Source organism: Nomascus leucogenys, chromosome 13 (genome assembly GCF_006542625.1).
Source record: "Nomascus leucogenys isolate Asia chromosome 13, Asia_NLE_v1, whole genome shotgun sequence".
Classification (NCBI taxonomy): Eukaryota; Metazoa; Chordata; class Mammalia; order Primates; family Hylobatidae; genus Nomascus; species Nomascus leucogenys.
Genome location: NC_044393.1, coordinates 20,548,940 through 20,571,335, shown reverse-complemented (window position 1 = coordinate 20,571,335; position 22,396 = coordinate 20,548,940). Strand labels below are relative to the sequence as shown.

The following is a 22,396-nucleotide window of genomic DNA, read 5'->3' as shown; positions in this document are numbered from 1 at the left end:
CAACCTCCGTCTCCCAGTTCAAGTGATTCTCCTGCCTCAGCCTCCTGGGTAGCTGGGACTACAGATGCCTGCCACCATGCCTGGCTAATTTTTGTATTTTAGTAGAGACGGAGTTTCACCATTTTGGCCAGGCTAGTCTCGAACTCCTGACGTCATGTGATCTGCCCGCCTCGGCCTCCCAAAGTGCTGGGATCACAGGCGTGAGCCACCGCACCCACCCAGCATCTATTTTTATAAGATGTATATATTGCCTATAGTAGCTTTAATGCTACAAATTTGAGTAGGTGCAGCAGAGACCATGCGGCCCACAAAGCTGAAATATTGACTGCCTGGCCCTTTACAGGAAAAATTTGCCAACTCCTGGTCTATACCATGCCAGGCACTGATGATGCAGCACCACCCTTACTTCTTAACTCGACTCTGGAAGGTGTCCTATTAACATGTCCATGCTACAGATGAGAAATGAGGCTCAGAGGCAGGAGATGGCTTGTCCCATTGCTGGAAAAGTACAAAGTTGGATAATTCCAAAGCCCCCCCATGGCTCCAAGCCACATCAAAAATGTTGATGGCCAATGTTTTGAAACATTGGTATTCACTCTTGAAAGAGCTCACAACCGGCCGGCGCAGTGGCTCACGCCTGTAATCCCAGCACCTTGGGAGGCCGAGGTGGGTAGATCACGATTTTAGGAGATCAAGACCATCCTAGCTAATACGGTGAAATCCCGTCTGTACTAAAAATACAAAAAATTAGCCGGGTTTGGTGGTAAGCGCCTGTAGTTCCAGCTACTTGGGAGGCCGAGGCAAGAGAATTGCTTGAACCCAGGAGGCAGAAGTTGCAGTGAGCCAAGATCGCATCACTGCACTCCAGCCTGGGTGAGAGAGCGAGACTCTGTCTCAAAAAAAAAAGAAAAGAAAAGAAAAGAGAAAGAAAGAAAGAAAGCAAGCAAGCAAGCAAGCAAGCAAGCTCACAACCTCCATCAGCAGTGGGCCACTGGACTATCCCCATGGTCCCCACTCCCCAAACACCTGACATCTGCCATGTTGTCTTAGAGAGACCTGAACCTGGTCAGGTCCCCAGCCCTGCATGGGCGCCTGTCTCCTACAGGCACCAGAAGACCTTTCACTGTGGTAAGCGGGCATTCATGAGTTCATCCAAAATCTGAGGCTGGTGTCATGATCTTCTGTTACTCAGTCTTTGTGGGAGGGCAGGTTCACATCTGAAGGAGGAGGTGAAAGTCCACTGGAGTGCACCACGTGACAAAAGTGGTCCGTTTACAAGAAGCTCCTTTAACTTGGTCTTTGTTTTTCTCTACTCCTGTGAGACAGGTAAGATGCTTAAATCTACAGTTGTTTTTTTTTTTTTTAAGAGACAAGCTCTTGCTCTCTTACCCAGGCCGGAGTGCAATACCACGATTCTAGCTCACTGCAGCCTTGAACTCCTGGGATCAAGCGATCTTCCCACATAGCTGGGACTACAGGTGCCCACCACCACACCCAGCTATTTTTTTTTTTTTTTTTTTTTTTGGTAGAGATGAGGTTTTGCTGTGTTGCACAAGCTGGTCTCAAACTCCTGGGCTCAAGTGATCCTCCCGCTTTGGACTCCAAAGTACTGGGATTAGCAGGCCTGAGCCACCACGCTCAACTACATTACCTAGTTCTTTTTTTTTGTGTGTGTGTGTGTGTGTGTGTGTGTGTGTGTGTGTGTGTGTGTGTGATAGAGTCTCCCTCTTTCTTCCAGGCTGGAGTGCAGTGGTGCGATCTCAGCTCACTGCAACCTCCACCTCCCAGGTTCAAGCGATTTTCCTATTTCAGCCTCCCAAGTAGCTGGGATTACAGGCATGTGCCACCACACCCAGCTAATTTTTGTATTTTTAGTAGAGACAGGGTTTTACTATGTTGGTCAAGCTGGTCTCAAATTCCTGACCTCAGGTGATCTGCCCACCTTGGCCTTCCAAAGTGCTGGGATTACAGGCATGAGCCACCACGCCTGACTACATTAACTAGTTCTTATCAGGAGCTGACCGCCTGTAGCAGACACAATTTGCACTGTTGTCCTCCCAGTACTCACCTTCACAAGCCAAAGGCTTGCTGGGAACTCCTGCCTCCCAGCCCTGGGGCTTCTTAATTTCTGGCTGTGGAAGAAGATTCAGCCAATCAAGCAAGCAGGAAACGCCAGAGTGAACACTCCTGGAAGCAAGCTTCAACCAAGGGCAGCTGGGCAGTTAACGTATGAACACCCAGCTTTCTCCCTGCTTGGCTGGGAGAAGGCCATCCTCTCCCCTCTGTCCGAGAAGTGTTCTGCACCGTCTCCCAGAGTTCACAGAGGCTTGAAGCTCCAGTTGCTCTGGGCTGTCCTCATCCCATTAACACATTTGCTGACTTCCTCCTATTCCCTGTCTCGTATCTTCTCCTACTGGTGCTTGCTGGGATCACCTCCCAAATCAACTGCTTGTAAAATAATACTGAGAATCTTGTCTCAGAGGCTGCTTCCAGAAAAATTCAAACAAAGACAAGCACAAAGAGTTCTACATGCCCTCTCACCTGATCCTGACCACCGCCCCGGGAGCCAGCTTCATCCCTATTTTTGTGAGGTGCAGGCTGAGGGGCTCATAGAGGTAAAGCAAGCAGAACCCCAGCCTGCTAGGCATTAGCAAGGGCCAGATGGCTCAAGAAAAGGTCCTGCTTCAGGCACGGTGTCTCACGTCTCTAATCCCAGCACTTTGGGAGGCCAAGGCAGGAGGATCACTTGAGTCCAGGAGTTCAAGAGCAGCCTGGGCAACATGGCAAAACCCTGTCTCTACAAAAAAATCGGCCAGGCACGGTGGCTCACACCTGTAATCCCAGCACTTTGGGAGGCTGAGGTGGGTGGATCACAAGGTCAGGAGATCGAGACCATCCTGGCTAACATGGTGAAACCCCATCTCTACTAAAAATACAAAAAGTTAGCCAGGCATGGTGGCGGGCACCTGTAGTCCCAGCTACTCGGGAGGCTGAGGCAGGAGAATGGTGTGAACCTGGGAGGCGAGCTTGCGGTGAGCCGAGATTGCAAAACTGCACTCCAGCCTGGGAGACAGAGCCAGACTCCATCTCAAAAAAAAAAAAAAAAAAAAAAAATCAAAAACTTAGCCAGATGTCGTGGCTCATGCCTGTGGTCCCAGCTACTTGGGAGGCTGAGGTGGGAGGATCACTTGAGCTCAGGAGATGGAGGCTGCAGTGAGCTATGATCATGCCACTGAATTCCAGCCTGCATGACAGAGCAAAACCCTATCTCCAATAACTAAATAAAATAAAAAGAAAGGGTCCTGGGGGGAGGGGATTCAAGCCTGTCTTCACTACAGAGTGAAACTGTCCCAGACTGAGGCTACACCCCAACCTTCCAGCTCTTTCTGCTCCAGGTCCAGCTCCCACCTCCCATGTCACCATCCTCTATCCAAGAAGATGGCTGGAATGGGACCAGAATCAGCCTGTCATAAAAGATGGAGAACTAAGAGCTCTCCATAAAAATGATCTCCATGGCAAAATTAGGAGGGAAAAACAGCATGGATGAAAGTTGCATTTATTAAATAATAATCGCGAACGCTCACTTCATGCTTACTGTATGCTAGCTGCTGTTCCAAGTGCTTTACAATAAAATAACTTTTTAAAAATTTTGCACAACTCTTTGAGATAGGTACTATTGCTTTCTCCATTTTACAGCCAAGGAAACTGAGGCACGAGAAAGTCATGAAGTTTGTCCAGGGTCACAAAGCTAGCAGATGAGGGAACTGGACTCAGGCAGTATAACTCCAGATACAGTCATTACAATGAGCCACACAACAGTGAGTGGGTCAAGGAGGAGCCACTTACACAAAGATCGTCCCATAAGATTATAATCGTATTTTCAACATACTTTTCTATGTTTAGATGAGGTTGAAGGCAGGACTGGACTCCAGAGGTGGAGCTTGCACACCAGACCAGATTGAAGACTAGCTGAAACAGGAAAAAGGTAAAAGGACGCTCTGTAAGACACACCCACCAGTGCCCTGTCAGTTTACTGTTGCCATGGCAATAACAGGACGTTATCACCCCTTCCCATGGCAGTGACCCACCTACCCAGAAGTTACTGCTATTTTTCTAGAAATTTCTTCATAATCCACCCCTTAATTTGCATGTAATTAAAAGTGGATCTTGACCGGCTGCAGTGGCTCATGCCTGTAATCCCAGCACTTTGAAAGGCTGAGGCAGGAGGATCACCTGAGGTCAGGAGTTTGAGACCGGTCTGGCCAACATGGTGAAACCCCGTCTCTACTAAAAATACAAAAATCAGCCGGGTATGGTGGCAGGCGCCTGTAATCCCAGCTACTACAGAAGCTGAGGTGGGAGAATCGCTTGAATCCTGGAGGCAGAGGTTGCAACGAGTCGAGATCATGCCAATGCACTCCAGCCTGGGTGACACAGCGAGACTCGATCTCAAAAAAAAAAAAAAAAAAAAAAGTGAATATCAATATGAGTGCAGAACTGCCCCTGGCCTGAGCTGCTGTTCTGTGCACACTGCCTGTGGCAGCACCTCTGTGGCTGATGTACGCTGCTTCAATAAAAGTTGCCAACATCACCAGCTCACGCTTGAATTCTTTCCTGGACAAAGACAAGAACTCTCCCAAGCTAAGCCCCAATTCTGGGGCTTGCCAGTCTGGCGTCATCCATACACAGACACTTCCCGCTGTGTTACCATCGTCTATGTTATGGGGTCAGTTGCATGCTGTAGTTTGTAGCCTAGGGGTGGCAGGCTGCATCAGCCCTCAGCCCTCGTGTGTGGGAGGCTATCCCATCTAGGGATGTATAGTGGACTCTATGATGTTCACACAGGGTTGAAATCACCTAATGCAACTTTTCAGAGAACATATCCCCGTCTTTAAGGGACACACGGCTGTACTCCCAACCCTCTTCCCCATACGATGACTGTGGCACAAAGTGGGTTCTCTCAATGGTCCGTTGAGAGACACTGTGACACTGCGGGAGACAGCGCCCCCTACAGGCCTGGAGGTCCCAGTTTTCGGGTTTTGTTCAGATGCGAAGGAAGTTCTGGCATCTGCCTAGGGTGGGGTGAATTTTTTAGGTGGGGAGTGGGGAATGGAGTCTCCCTCTGTTGCCCTGTGAGGCAGGCTGGAGTGCTGTGGTGTGATCTCAGCTCACTGCAGCCTCCACCTCCCGGGTTCAAGCAATTCTCCTGCCTCAGCCTCTGGAGTAGCTGGAATTACAGGCACACACAACCATGCCCTTTTGTATTCTCAGCAGAGACGGGATTTTACCATGTTTAGCCAGGCTGGTCTCAAACTCCTGACCCTCAAGTGATCCGCCCACCTCAGCCTCCCAAAGTGCTGGGATTACAGGCGTGGGCCACTGCACCTGGCCTTAGGGTGGGGTGAAAAAGGCTTAACCAAGGCTCTCTGAGGACAAAAACATGTGATGACCTTCTTAGGTTTTTTTGTTTGTTTGTTTGTTTGAGAGGGAGTTTTGCTCTTGTCACCCAGGCTGGAATGCAGTGGCACGATCTCGGCTGGCTGCAACCTCTACCTCCCGGGTTCAAGCGATTCTCGTGCCTCAGTCTCCCGAGTAGCTGGGACTACAGGTGCCTGCCACCACGCCTGGCTGATTTTTGTATTTTTTAGTAGAGACGTGGTTTCACCGTGTTGGCCAGGCTGGTCTCAAACTCCTGACCTCAGGTAATGCACCTGCCTTGGCCTCCCAAAGTGCTGGGATTATGGCGTGAGCCACCGCGCCTGGCCAGCTTTGTTTTTTATCATCTTTATTGATACATAATTTACATATGGTAAAGTGTACCCATTTTAAGTAGACAGTTCAATGAGTTTTGACGAATATATACATTTGTGTAGACATCACAATAATCATGATCTGGAACATTTCCCTCTCCTTCCTGCCTCTCAGCAGTCAATTCCTTCCTCCCATTGCCAGCCCGGGCAGCCACTTATCTGCTTGCTGTCCCTTCAGTTCCACCTTTCCTAGTGTGGTCCCTGAGCATCTGCCTCTCGGCTCTCAGGAGGATTTTAACACGCAGGGCCCCAGGCCCTGCACGCACCCAGGGAGCCTGATGCCAACGATGGGACCCACATATCCGTGTTTCAACGGTGCTTGCCAATGCCTGAGACCACTGCCTTGGGACTGCGATTTTTGGATGGCCCACCTGGGCCTGTCTCATCTGGTTATGTCCCCTGAGATGAGCACTGTGCCCGGGCTAGTTGAGGTGCCTGAAAACAACTCATTTCCCCTCACTCTCCTGGGAGGTACATTCTGTACCTTTGCCATGTGGCAGACCCACTCAGCTTCTCCTGCCTGTGGCATTAGAGGGCCACCATGTGAGGCAGCTTTTGCTGCCAGAATAAGGGCTGCAGTGAAAAGCACATGCACCCCCGAGGCAATCAGGAACATGCTTCCATTATATCTGTCCAGATGACAGCATGTGGAACTAATGATGAGTAAAAGGTCTGCAAGCCACAGCCTGACCAGGCCAGAAACCTGCATGCACCAGCTTCAGGAAAGATCTGAGAGGGGACCTCAGTGCTGCTTCCTGCAGGATTCTGACAGGCTTGAAGACAATGCTGCTAACTAAAGTGTGCTGTGGGCTGTAACTGTCTCTAATCTTCCCCATGGCCTCATGCTCTTCACCTGACACGTGGCCAACTAGGATTTTCCTCATCAACATTTCTTTTTTTTTTTTTTTTTTTTTGAGACAGTGTTTCACTCTTGTTGCCCAGGCTGGAGTACAATGGTACAGTCTCAGCTCCCTGCTACCTCCATCTCTTGGGTTCAAGCCGTTCTCCTGCCTCAGCCTCCTAAGTAGCTGGGATCACGGGCGCCTTCCACCATGCCCGGCTAATTTTTGTATTTTTAGTAGAGATGGGGTTTCACCAAGTTGGCCAGGCTGGTCTCGAACTCCTGCCTTCAGGTGATCCACCCACCTCAGCCTCCCAGAGTCCTGGGAATACAGGTGTGAGCCACTGCACCTGGCATTCTCATCAGCATTTCTATTTCCCCACTGCCCCGGAAACCTGGGCAATGATCCTGAGTCTACCCACGAGCACCTACTGGATTTCCATTCTGCTGACTGGCCTGCTTCCACATTTGCCACAATGGACATTTTCAAAAGCTTCTTTTTTTTTTTTTTTAAAGAGATGGGGTCTTGGCTGGGTGCGGTGGCAGGGAGAGGGAGAGGGAGAAGGAAAGGGACAGGGAGGGAGAGAGAGGGAGAGAGAGGTAGGGAGGGAGAGAGAGGGAGAGAGAGGTAGGGAGGGAGAGAGAGGGAGAGAGAGGTAGGGAGGGAGAGAGAGGGAGAGAGAGGTAGGGAGGGAGAGAGAGGGAGAGAGGGAGAGAGAGAGGAAGGGAGGAAGGGAAGGAGAGAGGGAGGGAAAGAGATTGAGAGAGATTGAGAGAGATAGAGAGATAGAGATAGATAGAGAGGGAGCACAAAAGGGAAACTGCCACTTCTAAACCATTAGATCTCATGAGAACTCCCTCACTATCACGAGAACAGCATGGGAGAAACCACCCCCGTGACCCAATTGTCTCCCACCAGGTGCCTCTGTCCACGTGGGGATTACAATTTGAGATGAGATTTGGGTGGAGACATAGAGCCTAACCATATCAGGGAGACTATGGGCACTTAGCCAGAAGAGAGGACATGAATAGAGCATCTGAGTGCTGACCCCAACATCTGAAAGACCCATTTGTGGGAAACAAATGTATTTGCACAGCCTTGGGCACAGCCAGGACCAGTGGGTAGACAATTCAAGGAAGGCAATTGTGTACATAAAGAATTAATAACACACAGTGAAAGATGTCCAACAATGGACTTGGACCCCCAGTTAAACAGTGAACTCTCCAACAGGGGTGTAGCCAAGTGAGGGCCAGAAAACTTCTAGGTGAATAAGAGGCTTGACAATTAGAAGACTTGGATTCTTCTATTAATCGCTGTGAGCTTCTTTCAGGCAGGAATGAGCTGCTGTTAATTTTTCTACCACCGTAATCACACTGATAGCCACCAGGTGGCAACAAAGCCACACCTTCAGCACCATGGATCGTGTCCTAGCCTACAGAAAACCCATTGGAAAACAAGCCCCCGCCCCCTCAGCCAAACCAGAAACAACTAATTGATTCAGATAAATTAACATTTATGGACAAAGACTGGAAATCAAGTTCTCAGCCGGGCGTGGTGTAATCCCAGCACTTTGGGAGGCCGAGGTGGGCGAATCACGAGGTCAGAAGTTTAAGACCAGCCTGGCCAACATGGTAAAACCCCGCCTCTACTAAAAATACAAAAATTAGCCAGGAGTGATGGCACACGCCTGTAATCCTAGCTACTCAGGAGGCTGAAACAGGAGAATTGCTTGAACCCAGGAGGCGGAGGTTGCAGTGAGACAGGAGAATCACTTGAACCCAGGAAGTGGAGGTTGCAGTGAAACAGGAGAATTGCTTGAACCCAGGTGGAGGTTGCAGTGAAACAGGTGAATTGCTTGAACCCAGGTGGAGGTTGCAGTGAAACAGGTGAATTGCTTGAACCCAGGAGGTGGAGGTTGCAGTGAGCTGAGATTGTGCCACTGCACTCCAGCTTGGGGGCAGAGCGAGACTCCATCTCAGAAAAAATAAATAAATAAATAAATAAAGTTATCAGTAGAGCTTTAGTTACCAGCATGACCCAGAGGGTTCTAGGTGAAGTGTGTAATTTTGTAATTTTCTTTAGAGATTTATCATCTTTTTTGTTTTAATTTTCCGGTGAAGTACAACATGCATACAGTAGCATGCACAAATCATGAGCACACAGCTCAGTGCATTTTCATCAACAGAGCACCCCAGTACCCAGCTCAAGAAACAAAATGTGACCAGAATTCCAGCGGCCCCTAATACCCCTTCCTAGCCCTCCCCTCCCTAGGTCACGGTGACAGCCACTACCAGCTTTCAGCTTTAATGGACACCACCATGCAGCTTTCCAAAATGATTGTGCCAATTTACACTGCCACCAATAATCTGAGAGTTCCAGTGGCTCCAGAGCCACACTGGAATTTTCTGTTTGGATAAATCTTGGTGGAGGAAATGTGGGATCTGGTGAGGACATCCCTGCACCCCTCTGAAGGTGGTGTGTGTGGGCAGCACTAACCAGAAGGTGGAAGATTCCATCCCACTAGCACATCCTGGTGAACCCATCAGCACACTAATATCTGCTGAATGGAGAGTCTCGCTTCACGTGCTCTGCACAATGTCCCAGAGTGGTGCCGCTCTCAATTAGCACTTACTATGTGTGCTGCAGTTTTGTTTTTGTTTTGTTTTGTTTTTAGAGATAGGGTTTCACTCTGTCACCCAGGCTGGAGTGCATTAGCTCACTGCAGTCTCAAAACCCTGGGTTCATGCACTTTTCTGCCTCAGCCTCCCGAGTAGCTGGGACTACAGGTGTGTGCTACTGTGTCTAGCTGTATGTGGACTTTTCTTTTTTCTTTTTTTTGAGATGAAGTCTTGCTCACTCTATCGCCCAGGCTGGAGTGCAATGGCGCGATCTTGGCTCACTGCATTGCAACCTGTGACTCCCCAGTTCAAGTGATTCTCTTCCCTCAGCCTCCCAAGTAGCTGGGATTGCAGGCATGCACCACCACACCCGGCCAATTTTTGTATTTTTAGTAGAGAGGGGGTTTCACCACGTTGGCCAGACTGGTCTCGAACTCCTGACCTCAGGTGATCCGCCTGCCTCGGCCTCCTAAAGTGCTGGGATTACAGGCGTGAGCCACTGCACCCAGCCTGTTTTTGGACTTTTCTAAGGGCTGGAGATGAAGGTGTAAAAAGACACACAGCATCCCTGCTCCACTGATGCTGACATTCTAGTTGGGGATGGGAGAGGCAGGTGATGAAAAGTTCCATGAAAAGAAATGGAACGGGGAAGAAGAGACACAGAGTGCAGGGGAAAGACGCTATTTTTAAATAGGTGGTGGAGGAGGCGCTTCTGATAACAGTTTTTCCTGCTGATATACCACAAACTGGTATATCATTCTAATTTATAATAAAATTAGAATACCACAAACTGGGTAATTTATAATGAAAAATTTCTCTCTTTTTTTAAGGCTAGGCAAGTGACACAGTGGAAGTGGAGGAGGAACAAAGAAATCTGTAACTGTGGTCAATTAGTTGCAAACATCATTGCACTTGGACAGCTGGAAAAGAAATTTATTTCTTACACAAGATGGAGAGGCACCGGGGCCAGACTTGCTTTATAACAATCCACCCTCTCAATAACCAACCCACTCCTTCCGTAATAACAATATTAATTTGTGAAGGCTCCACCCCTATTCATGATTCAATCGCCTCTTATTAGGCCCCACCTCCCAATATCTTGCACTGGGGATAAAGTCTCCAACACAGAAATTGTTGAGGGACATGTTCAAGCCACAGCAACAACGTTGAGCAGAAACCAAAAGAAAATGAGGGGAGCAAATCACAGAAAAATAGTTCCAGATGCAGGGAGCTGTCCAGTGACAAGGCCCTGAAGTCGGTGTATGCTTGGCACATTCAAGAGCTGGTGGGAGAAGGAAGAGTAAGGAATGCAGGGAGAGTTGGAGGGATGTGACTGTATGGGACCTACCCCCATTGATGTTCAAAAGCAACCACAAACCCATCCAATACACACATTTGTAGTCATATCAAGAGCTGGGGGTTTTGGGCCAGGCAAGGTGGCTCATGCCTGTAATCCCAGCACTTTGAAAGGCCGAGGTGGGCAGATCAGTTGAGTCTAGGAGTTCGACACTAGCCTGGGCAACATGGCAAAACCCCATCTCTACAAAAAATTAGCTGGACAGGGTGGCACATGCCAGTAGTCCCAGCTACTCAGGAGGCTGAGGTGGGAAAATTTCCTGAGCCCGGGAGGCGGAGATTGCAGTAAGCCAAGATGGCACCACTGCACTCCAGCCTGGATGATCAACTGAGACTCTGACTCAAAAAAAAAAAAAAAAAAAGCAGGGTGGGGCGGGGCTTGAGGCGGTGTTATTTACAAAAAAAAAAAATGGGATCATGCATATATTAAAACTCGCCTTCTTAACAACACTCATAAGCATCATTAGTGGTCAGTCACACAGATTGAGGTAAGCAAACCTCTTCTGTGAAAAGCCAGCGAGGAAATAGTTTAGGCTTTGCAGGCTGGATAGTCTCTGTTGCAACCACTCAATATAATAACGAATCAAGACTACTGTTGTAGCTTGAGAGGAGCCATAGACAATGTGTAAATGAATGGGTGATACTGTGTTCCCACAGAACCTTATTTACAAAACAGGTGGCAGGCCAAGATTTGACTGGGGCCCTAGTTTGCAAAGCCGACACATGACGTTACTATTGTTTTCCCAATGCTGAGAACAGTAGGCATTCGATAAATATTTATTTGAAATGAGAATAATCTTACTTATTTTCATCGTGGAAGAGTATTCCACGGCTTGAATAAGCATCCTTGGACCTATGGTTTTACAAATTGGCTCCTTGTCAAATAGATTTCTAGGATTAAGGTCACTAGGTCAAAGGTTTATGAACTTGCTGTTTGTCAATTAACCACTACCTCCTTGAAACCCTTTCCACTCCTAGCTTCTGTGACACCACACTCTTTTGGGTTTTTTTCCTAACCTTTTTAGACACTTCCCAGTTGCCATTCCTAAATTTTTGGAAGGGAAGGGAACAGGTCTTCACTCTGTGGCCCAGGCTGGAGAGCAGTCACACAATCATGACTCACTGCAGCCTGAAACTCCTGGGCTCAAGTGATCCTCCTGCCTTTGCCTCCCAAGTAGCTAGGACTACAGGTGCGTGCCACCATGCCTACTAACATTTTTCTTTCTTTTTTTCTTTCTTTGACACGTAGTCTCGTTCTGTTACCCAGGCTGGAGTGCAGTAGTGCAATCTCTGCTCACTGCGACCTCCACCTCCCGGGTTTAAGCGATTCTCGTGCCTCAGTCTCCCGAGTAGCTGAGATTACAGGCCTGCACCACCACACCCAGCTAATTTTTGTGTTTTTAGTAGAGACGGGGTTTCACCATTTTGGCCAGGCTGGTCTCAAACTCCTGACCTCAAGTGATCTGCCTGCCTCGTCCTCCCAAAGTGTTGGGATTACAGGCGTTAGCCACTGTGCCCGGCCTTTTTTCATTTTTTGTAGACTTGCTGTATTGCCCAGGCTGGTCTTGAACTCCTGGCCTCCAGAGATCCTCTCACCTCATCCTCCAGAGATCCTCCCGCCTCATCCTCCCAAAGCGCCGGGATTACAAGCACAAGTCCCTGCACCCAGCTTTCATTCCTAAATTTAACAGAATTTCAGAGTCCCTGTGGTAGTGTGTCCGGAATTGGTTCCTTCTGGTGGGTTCTTGGTCTCGCTGACTTCAAGAACGAAGCCGCGGACCCTCGCGGTGAGTGTTACAGTTCTTAAAGATGGTGTGTCCGGAGTTTGTTCCTTCAGATGTTCAGATGTGTCCGGAGTTCCTTCCTTCTAGTGGGTTCGTGGTCTTAAGCCGCAGACTTTCTGCAGTGAGTGTTACAGCTCTTAAAGGTAGTGCGGACCCAAAGAGTGGGCAGCAGCAAGATTTATATGTGCATGTATACATAAATATGTATAGAGAGAGGCTTAAACAAGTTCTTGGAATGTAGTTAGGGAAAGGAGAATTTGACAATGATAACATTTTTTACTCATCAAACTCTCATTTTTTAAAAATTTATTAAAATTACTTGCAAGAGTTGAAGCAGGAAATGACATTCTTATGGTATTGGTGGGACTGGACATTGCTTTGGGGAGTTAGTGGGGTAGTATTTATTGAAAGATGGGGAATTTGTTTGTCAAAGAGAAAGATGCAGCTGATATCATCCACTTTTCCTGTCACTTCTCTTTCCCAAAGCCCAGTGGCTACCCCTAACAAAAAACCCAAGAGCGCTGCTGCGGAAGAGAAAACAGTTTCAAATATCATAATTGAGAGAGGTGTTGGATTGTCACCATTCTGTGGAGTCTTCTGAGGACCCAACTCTGATGTGTTGGGAGGACAACTCAAAGGAGAAATGGTAGATGTGCAGCATGGGATCTCATATCTTTTCTTATTTCTTTCTTTCCTTTCTCTCCTTTCTTTTTTACACAAGAGTCTTGCTCTGTCACCCAGGCTGGAGTAAAGTGGAGCCATCATACCTCACTGCAGCCTTGACCTCCAAGGCTCAAGTGATCTTCCCACCTCAGTCCCTGGAGTAGCTGGGACTACAAGTATGCGCCGCCAGTACTGGCCTTCTTTTTTTTTTTTTTTTTTTTTTTTTTAAGAGATGGAGTCTTGCTATGTTGTTCAGGCTGGTCTTGTGCTCCCGGGATCAAGTGATCCCATCTCTGCCTCTCAAGGTGATGGGATTACAGGTGTGGGCCACGGTGCCCGGCAAATCCCCTCTCCTAGCAACTCAGGTGTACTTGTATGGAGTGGAGTGAATATAGCAGCAGTTGCTCCAGGAACAGAATCCAGAATTGGAAACTGTCAGTGACAGAGTTAGAAAGAATCATGAATCAGATGCTTGAAAGATCCTCTGAGGCTCTTCCAACTGGGAGATTGGATTGCACGCTGCCAAGCTAGTCCAAACCCCGTTTTAAAAACTTCTGTAGGCTGGGCATGGTGGCTTATGCCTGTAATCCCAGCACTTTGGGGGATAAGGCTTGAACTCCTTGAGCCCAGGAGTTCGAGATCAGTATGGGTAACATAGGGAGATCCTGCCTCTATTTAAAAAAGAAAAGAAAAGAAAAAAACTTCTGTACAGGATTTGGAATAGCACTTCTCAACCTCAGCTACTGACATTCGGGGCCAGATAATCCTTCGTGGTGGGGCTGTCCTGTGCCTTGTAGGATGTTTCCTGGCATCCCTGGCCTCTACCCATGAGATACCAGCAGCTCCTTCCCTCCTCCAGCTGTGACAACCAGAAAGTCTTCAGATATTGACAGATGTCCCCAGGGGGGACAGAACTGCCCCCTGTTGAGAACCACTGCCCCCTGTTGAGAGCCTCCCCAATAGCTGCGACTACAGGCATGTGCCACTATGCCCAGCTAATTAAAAAAAAATTTTTTTTGTAGAGATGGGATCTCGCCATGTTACCCAGTTTGATATCAAACTCCTGGGCTCAAGCAATCCTCCCAACTGGGCCTCCCAAAGTGCTACCATGCCTTACTCCTTGTTTTTCTTTATTTCATCGAGTCAGAGTCTTGCTTTGTCATCCAGGCTGCAGTGCACTGGCATGATCATAGCTTACTGCAGCCTCGAACTCCTGGGCTCAAGAGATCTTCCTGCCTCAGCTTCCCAAGGTGCAGGGATTACAGAATCATATTTTTTTTATTTTTCTGACTTTAAGTACGGTCTCTATCTCCCCCAGTTGTGACAAACAACGTTTCCCTCCAGACTGCCAAATAGCTCCAGGAGGACAAAACCCCCCCTTTCAACCCGAAGCTGAAGGATATTGAGGTTGCACTAATCAAAACAGAGCAGGAATACAAAAATATCTAAAGAGCTGGTGTTGGGCTGGGTGCAGTGCTCACACCTGTAATCCCAGCACTTTGGGAGGCTAAGGCGGGTGGATCACCTCAGGTTGGGAGTTCCAGACCAGACCAGCCTAACATGGTCAGCGCTCTCTGTCTAGCTAAAGGTTTGTAAACGCACCAATCAGCACTCTGTAAAAACGGACCAATCAGCATTCTGTAAAGTGGACCGACCAATCAGCGCTCTGTAAAATGGACCAATCAGCAGGACATGGGCGGGGCCAAATAAGGGACTAAAAGCTGGCGGTCTAGCCAGCAGTGGCAACCCTCTGGGGTCTCCTTCCACGCTGCTCGAGCTTTGTTCTTTCCTTCAAGCAGGTTGGAGTCTTGCTTTGTCACCCAGGCTGGAGTGCAGTGGCATGATCATAGCTCACTGCAGCCTCCAACTCCTGGGCTCAAGAGATCCTCTTGCCTCAGCTTCCCAAGGTGTGGGGATTACAGACTCGTATTTTTTATTTAACTAACTTTAAGCACAGCCTCTACCTCCCCCAGTCGTGACAAACAACGTTTCCCTCTAGATTTCCAAATAGCTCCAGGAGGACAAAACCCCCCTTTTTCAACCCGAAGCTGAAAGATATTGAGGTTGCACCACTCAAAACAGAGCAGGAATACACAAATATCTAAAGAGCTGGTGTTATCTCATTGATATCCCTTCCTTTTTTTTTAGCTTCGGTGACACCCTACTCTCCTGGTCTTCTCCCTACCTCCCTAGTCACTCCTCCCAGTCTCCTTTCCTGTACTTAAATTTCAGAGTACCCAGGCGTTGGCCTGGGTCTTCCACTCTCCACTTAAACTTACTCCTTTGAGGTTTTCTTCTGGTTCTCCAGCTTTGAATAGCATCTCCATTGATAAACTCACAAAATAAGGCACTTTCAAGTCAATGGAGGAAATGATAGTATTGGGACAAAGGACTTTCCATATACGGGAGGAAAAAAAAAATCGTTCATCGCTGTGGGAGGGCTGCCGGGTCTCTCGTCCGCGTTCCCTTTTGAGCACCTACAGTGAGCGCAGGATTGCCACGGATACCCCAATCCACAAGTGAGTCAAGCTGCCAGGGCTCCAAGAAAGACCCACGGAGGAAGAGGGGAACGTCCGGGGAGGCGAAGGCTGCGAGTGAGACCCGGAGAGGCTGATGTCAGCGGGTCTGCGCGCTCACAACGCGACCCCCTCCTGGTCAGCAAGACCTCGGCGCGCGATCCTCAGATTCTGCGAAACAAGGCAAGCGACTGGGTCCGAGAGCGCGGTCCCCATTAAGGGAGCATCAACCAATCGCTGGGGGAAATCGGCAGCCTCGTTTTAAGCCACCAAGCAGAGACCGCGGCGACCTATTATGATAACCTCGAGAATCCAATGAAAAACTGGGATTCTTTCAGCCCGCCTCCCGAGCTTCAACCCCGAAGAGATCGCGCAGACTTTTATAAAAGGTACAAATTAGAAAACAATTCTGCAGCTGGATTAGAGACACTGTGTTTTCAAAGACTGTGGGGAGGGCTAGAGAAAAATCCTAGAAGCGAGCAAGACCGCACTACACCGAAACGTCCCGGGAAACGGACTAGCCAGTCACCATCTAGCCCAGGGCCGACGCGGGACGGACGTGCCGCTGCGCGCTGACGTCACGCGCCAGGTCCCGCCCCACCGGCCGCCCATATAGCGTAAGCCTGGGGCGCGCGCGCGCGCCATTGTGTGGCTGGACTCGGCCGCCACTGTGGTGTGAGGCGCGTGTTCGGGCTCTTGCCGTCCCCGCACCCGCACCGCGGCTACTGGCTTGCGGTCCGCCGTTCGACAACCAGCCCTTGGGCCCCCGCCCGCCACGGACATGCCGCGCGTCTACATAGGACGCCTGAGCTACAACGTCCGGGAGAAGGACATCCAGCGCTTTTTCAGTGGCTATGGCCGCCTCCTCGAAGTAGACCTCAAAAATGGGTGAGTCGGTCCTGGGCGCCCGCGCCCAGCGTCCCAGGCCTGGTGGCGGCGGGAACTATTCAAGGAAAGAAGAGGCCAAGGCCGCGGCGCCGCGTGGCAGGGCCTCCAAGATGGCGACGGCGCGGCGTCGCGAGGGCGCGCGGTGGGGTGCGGGCGCGCGCACGTGCGCGCCCTGGCTAACGACTCCCCCGCCGTTGTCCGGCCCTCGCACCGCCCCCAGGTACGGCTTCGTGGAGTTCGAGGACTCCCGCGACGCCGACGACGCCGTTTACGAGCTGAACGGCAAGGAGCTCTGCGGCGAGCGCGTGATCGTAGAGCACGCCCGGGGCCCGCGTCGCGATCGCGACGGCTACAGCTACGGAAGCCGCAGTGAGTCCTACCCCCGCGCGCTCCGCGCCCTTGGGGACCCTCGGGGCGGGGGCGGGTGGGGTGGGGCCTCCCAGCCCGGGCAGGCGCGAGGGCCAGGGGTCGTTTGACTTGGGTGTCCCCGAGCCCTGCTGCCTTCATGTCTGCCCGGGGCAGCCATGGGACGCCGGAGCGCGGGGATTGGGTTTGGGTGTTTGGTTTTATTTGCCAAGTTGGGAGGTGGGTGGCTTCTTCTGGCCCCTTGTCAGCACTGTCACGGGTTCTTCCCACAGAGGAAGTAAGGGGTGGCTGTATTTGTTGTATCCTCCTTGCTTACCTATCAGTGCATTAGTTAGAGGTTTGGGGACAGGCTCGGGTGGAGGTGGGGTGGGGGGGGCGGGGGGCGGGGATGGGGAGGAGCATAAAGTATAGGTCTTAAAGCTATGGAACTTGATGGGGGCCAAAGAATGTACTATTTTTAAGTAATGTGGTATTGTACCACAAAGTAGATCTAAATAAGCTTCATGCTGTATTTGAACTAATTGGGGCATGTTATTGGGAGGAGGTTGGGGGGATTTTTGGTTATGTTAAATGTTTGATGTTTAAATTGTTGCATGTTGAATTCAAACTTTTTAACAAGTCCTTGATGTTTCAATTTGAAAGTGACCAATGGGGCTGAGGCTGTGTCCACTGAGGCTAAGATGACTGCCTTTCCTGATTGGCCTTGGCTTTTCCATACATTGTGTGACCCTTGCCCTATGACCCTTTGGCTGACCTTACCGGAAGCCATGACGACAGCAGCCTTTTGCCATTAGACGCAGGGTGATGGTGAGGATTCCAAGGGTTAGACAAAACTGGTTAATCTGAACTAGGTGACTGTTACCTTGCGTGTTTTGTGGCCAAACCACCACCAAAAACCTCACACTGTGATGTAAGTACTTAGTGTAAAACTAGTAAACATTTTTGTAAAATGTAGAAATGCATGTAATCAGTTAAGTTTTATATTTTACAATGTTCTGTAAAATAAAACTTAGCGAGGTAAATCGAATAAAGGAGCAGTCACTCTCTAACAGATTGTAGGAGAGGTTTAGTTGGATTTAGTCTATTTGACTTGCCCTTAATTTAATTTTATGGCAAATCACAAATGTGTCGAAGGTTTAGCAATATAATAGCAAAGTCCTACTCCAGTAAATAAAAGTTGATATGTTTGTACTAACTTTCAAAGACATTATGCGTTTTTATCATTACAAGGCATCTAATTGTTCCCTTCATGTGATAAAGGTGGTGGAGGTGGATACAGCAGTCGGAGAACATCTGGCAGAGACAAATACGGACCACCTGTTCGTACAGAATACAGGCTTATTGTAGAAAATCTTTCTAGTCGGTGCAGTTGGCAAGATTTAAAGGTATGTTTTGTAATTCAAGATAGAAATGATATGACTAATGCTTTAAACTCTTTTTACATTCTTATTTCTGGGAATTTATTACAGTATATAGATCTTTTAAGATTTCCAAGTCTGACCAATCTTGTCATTTCAGGATTTTATGCGACAAGCAGGTGAAGTAACCTATGCGGATGCCCACAAGGAACGAACAAATGAGGGTGTAATTGAGTTTCGCTCCTACTCTGACATGAAGCGTGCTTTGGACAAACTGGATGGCACAGAAATAAATGGCAGAAATATTAGGCTTATTGAAGATAAGCCACGCACAAGCCATAGGCGATCTTACTCTGGAAGCAGATCCAGGTAACTTGTTGAAGGACACTGTGGGAAGGAAACAATATTTGCCAATAAAAAAGGGAGTAATTGAGTAAATTCAGTTGTTGCCTACTTGAATTAAAGCTAGCTTTTAGTTTGTTTTGGCTGTGCATCATTGGGTTCTTTCTAGATGTTTTGAACAGTGTATTTAATTTCGTAGTAAAGAAAAACATTATTCTTCGGCTTATCTATTTTTGCCAGATGGCACAGATGTATTTAAGATGGATTGGGATCAAGACTTCATTGTTTTTCTCCTAATAGGTCTCGATCTAGAAGACGGTCACGAAGTAGGAGTCGCAGGAGCAGCCGCAGTAGATCTCGAAGTATCTCAAAAAGTCGCTCCCGGTAAATAACGTTGTGTTAAGTCACTGTGAATATTACCGTACTTGTTTATGGAGTATGTGTATGTTCTCACAAAGTATTGAGAAAATCGGTCTTTCCTTGTCCAGTTCCAGGTCGCGGAGCAAAGGTCGATCACGTTCTCGATCAAAAGGCAGGAAATCTAGATCAAAGAGCAAATCTAAGCCCAAGTCTGATCGGGGCTCCCATTCACATTCTCGAAGCAGATCTAAGGATGAGTATGAGAAATCTCGAAGCAGGTCTCGGTCCCGATCCCCCAAAGAAAATGGAAAGGGTGATATAAAGTCAAAATCCAGATCAAGGAGCCAGTCCCGTTCCAATTCGCCGCTACCTGTTCCACCCTCAAAGGCCCGTTCTGTGTCCCCTCCACCAAAAAGAGCTACTTCAAGATCCCGTTCTAGATCTCGCTCAAAGTCAAGATCAAGGTCCAGGTCGAGTTCCAGAGATTAACTCAGAACTCTCTTGTTTGCACACTATTACGGAACACTTTCCTACTTAGGCAGTTACTCTTCCATGTTTATACTTGGCCTCTTCTGCAAGAGGAATCTCTTGAAAACAGGGGCACACAGAAATTTGATTTGTGGCCAAATTGGATGAAAAAGATGAGGTTCTAAGGAAATGGTGGCATGAAGACCCTCTCCCTTCTTTGTAGAATTAAGATAACTTTGATTTTATAGCTTTTGAGCTAACATAACTTTTGTAAAGATTAAGCTCATTTAGTTTTTTTTTTTTTTTTTTTTTTTTTTTTTTTTTTTTTAAAGTATTTCAGCAGGATCTGCTGGCAGGGTTTTTTTGTTTTATTTGTTTGCTTATTTTTAAATTAACTGTTTTGAGCTTTGAATACTTAAGGCTTTAGAAGGAGAACCCAATTTTCAATTATGTTGGCTTTTTATAAAGCTTGAGTTATGTAAGATTTAAATAAAAGTTTGCTACCAAGATGATTGCCTTATTGAATAGGTCACTATTAAATTCCTTTAAATGTTGATATCTGCCATTTGTGGAAACAACGTAAATTCTACTTAAGTGTAAACAAGGCAAGCCTCAGACCAGCAATAAATTACTCAGTTTGGATAACATTATTTTGTGCGGTTAATCAAATTTGCCAAAGTCTTTATCTGCCCCTTTAACAAGTTGAGTAAAAGTAAAAGGTATTTTTTAGTCAATGTGTTCCATGATTTTGCTTAAATTAATAATTTTAAGTAATGGAACTTTTTTCAAAGGCAAATTTAAACTTTAAGAAATAGCTCCTAATACTTGGGATCTTGTTTAGATAATCCACTTTCTGAAAGTTGTCAGCGTAATTAGTGTTGACAGTGGTTCAGTTGTCTTTAATGTTTGTCATGTGGAAATGGAAGTAGCCTCTTTTTGATCTGAAATTGAGTTTATTCAAAGTGTAAAAGCACGTACTGCATTTTCTGCTGAAAGATCATTATGTTTAACAGGCACTTAGTAAAGTCGGTTGCCAGTTAAGTGTTCCACCCAGTAGTCAGTCCCCTTTGTAGTTAGTGGGATTATTTGATAATTGGTTAGATCATACTTGTAAATTTTAATGCTTTGTGTAATTGGTTTGAAAAATAGTGAAACGGATAAACCCAAAATTTTTGTACTTTATTACGAGTAAAGTGTAATGAGTACTGTGGAAACCAAATTTGAATACTGCAAATTTGTAGGAATTACTAGGTTAGCAATTAGTCCATACATCCATAAGCCTGATGAGTTGAAATTGCAGTTTGAGAAGTGAATTAACCTTACATCCCTTTGTTCCGATACTTTTACGTAGTTACTTTATTTAAAAGCACTTATTAATCTTAGTCTGAAATCAAAATATAGATTAATTGGCTCAGCTTTAATACCTTTGTAGGAGCTGTCACAATGTAGGGTACCAAGGGTTGGATTGTGATGGGGCATGGTTATACACTGCTCTTTGTGCCACAGGTGTGACTGGAAAGCATGATATTCTGGGGTTGGTTTGTAGGTTCAAATAATCCAGAAATATACCTAATAAGATTGAGTGAAAAACTTGAGTCAAATATCTGGGCATTCACAGAGTAGCTGTGAGTTCTTGGTAATATGAAAAAAGCCTTGTTTTTTCAGAAATTCCTGGGTTTCCTGTTAAAAAATTTTAAAGCCCAGCCTTAGGAATATAGTGCCCCAAAAGGCGGATGCTTCTTCCATTATCTTATTTTCTTTGACACTTTATTTAATTAGATGTTTATAAAGAAATGGGTTTATTTTTCCAGTATAAACCTCAGAATTTAAGGAAAGAAAATGATGTCTGTTGTTATAGTTCATGGTTTTGCCTACTCAGCAGAAGTGATGACTTAAAAATTGGCTTTGACCAAAGTTCTCTTGTTTTCAGGGAAAGAACATAAAAGCTTTTTGAACCACAGCCTTTTTAAAAGAGGGATGGGAGGATATTACAGTAAGAAATTAGGCTTTCTAAAAGTATGAAACATCCTTCAACTGGGCTCTCTTGTTATTAGGACGTCATATGGTAATAGACTGGTTTGACTACATTGTTAGCTGCCACAGTAAGCAGGTCATTGTATAGGTGAATGCCTGCACCCGTAATTTTCTAGTAATAGCCACAACCAATTTATTAACAGTCAGGGCCTATCCTTGCCTGTATCTAAGTCACTGGATGCACAAAATCACTGTGTAACATTGGCTCACTTGATGAGCATAGGGTTGACTGATAAAATGTTTAGTTCCCTTGCTAACCTGTGAGAAGAATTGAGTCGATGACATGCTCCATACCAGTGGCTAGATGGAGTACTAAGGTGGAGCAGAAAAGAAGTGAGAACATCTTGATTCCCCTTTCTTTTACTTGATGGTGTTTATGAACATGCCGTAGTGCCTTTATGGCCAGTTTGAGTCCTGCCTACTTTGACTTTTACGTTCCCATTCCTGTGTTACCACCTTCCTCCCGATTTGTTCACCTATTTTGTGCTTTAAATCTCAATAAAATACTTACTGAGGGAAAGGCTTGTTTTGAGTTTATTGCATATGCCCACTTAGGACCAGATTCTTAACAAGTGGTTTTTTGAATTGGAGTTTGCATTTGCAAGCCATTCCTGTCTTGAGTATGAGAACAGGGTCTTGTTTTCACTTCCCCAGAAACGTGAGTTTGGGATTTAGTATGTGGTTTATGTTGGGCAACTCAATCACTGTGCTTCAGTGTCATCGTGAAACAATAGGGATAAAATGTGCATGGGATGTGAAGATTAAAAGTCAAGAATATGAACAGTACAAGAGAATACCATAACAAATACAATTTTATTTACAAATATACATGCTTGGACTATACCTTGGAATCTACTTACTAATGCAGCTGCTGTTAACATTTCTTGCGTCTGCTGAGAGATTTCTATGATCATATAAAAATGCCCTTTTAGGTTTTCATGCCCTGAGTAGTTAGTAGTCCACAGTTTGCTTTAATATATGGTAATACAGA

General features: G+C 47.0%; 1 protein-coding gene and 1 pseudogene across 2 annotated transcripts; one reads left to right on the top strand and one right to left on the bottom strand.

The window, feature by feature from the left end:
* Positions 1–16,201, bottom strand: part of LOC100592463 — a 33,033-nt pseudogene extending 16,832 nt beyond the window's left edge.
* On the top strand, positions 16,170–21,925 carry SRSF6 (serine and arginine rich splicing factor 6). Of its 2 annotated transcripts, XR_004032970.1 has the most exons (7): positions 16,216–16,477; positions 16,698–16,846; positions 17,486–17,753; positions 18,104–18,228; positions 18,362–18,570; positions 18,844–18,927; positions 19,032–21,925. XR_004032970.1 is itself a non-coding variant. In XM_003253584.3 (6 exons), exons 1-6 carry the CDS (start codon positions 16,371–16,373, stop codon positions 19,390–19,392), a joined length of 1,035 nt encoding a protein of 344 aa, XP_003253632.1. In that variant the 5' UTR covers positions 16,170–16,370; the 3' UTR covers positions 19,393–21,925. The 2 variants fall into 2 exon arrangements, 1 of the variants encoding a protein (XP_003253632.1); XM_003253584.3 differs by lacking the exon at positions 17,486–17,753 and having other exon boundaries at positions 16,170–16,477.
* Positions 21,926–22,396: the final 471 nt, after the last annotated feature.

Bases quoted from the DNA above. Each gene is read 5' to 3' on its own strand.
- SRSF6 (XM_003253584.3), top strand. From the start codon at position 16,371: ATGCCGCGCGTCTACATAGGACGCCTGAGCTACAACGTCCGGGAGAAG. The intron at 18,229-18,361 runs GTATGTTTTGTA...TTGTCATTTCAG, and splicing joins GCAGTTGGCAAGATTTAAAG to GATTTTATGCGACAAGCAGG. The intron at 18,571-18,843 runs GTAACTTGTTGA...TTCTCCTAATAG, and splicing joins TACTCTGGAAGCAGATCCAG to GTCTCGATCTAGAAGACGGT.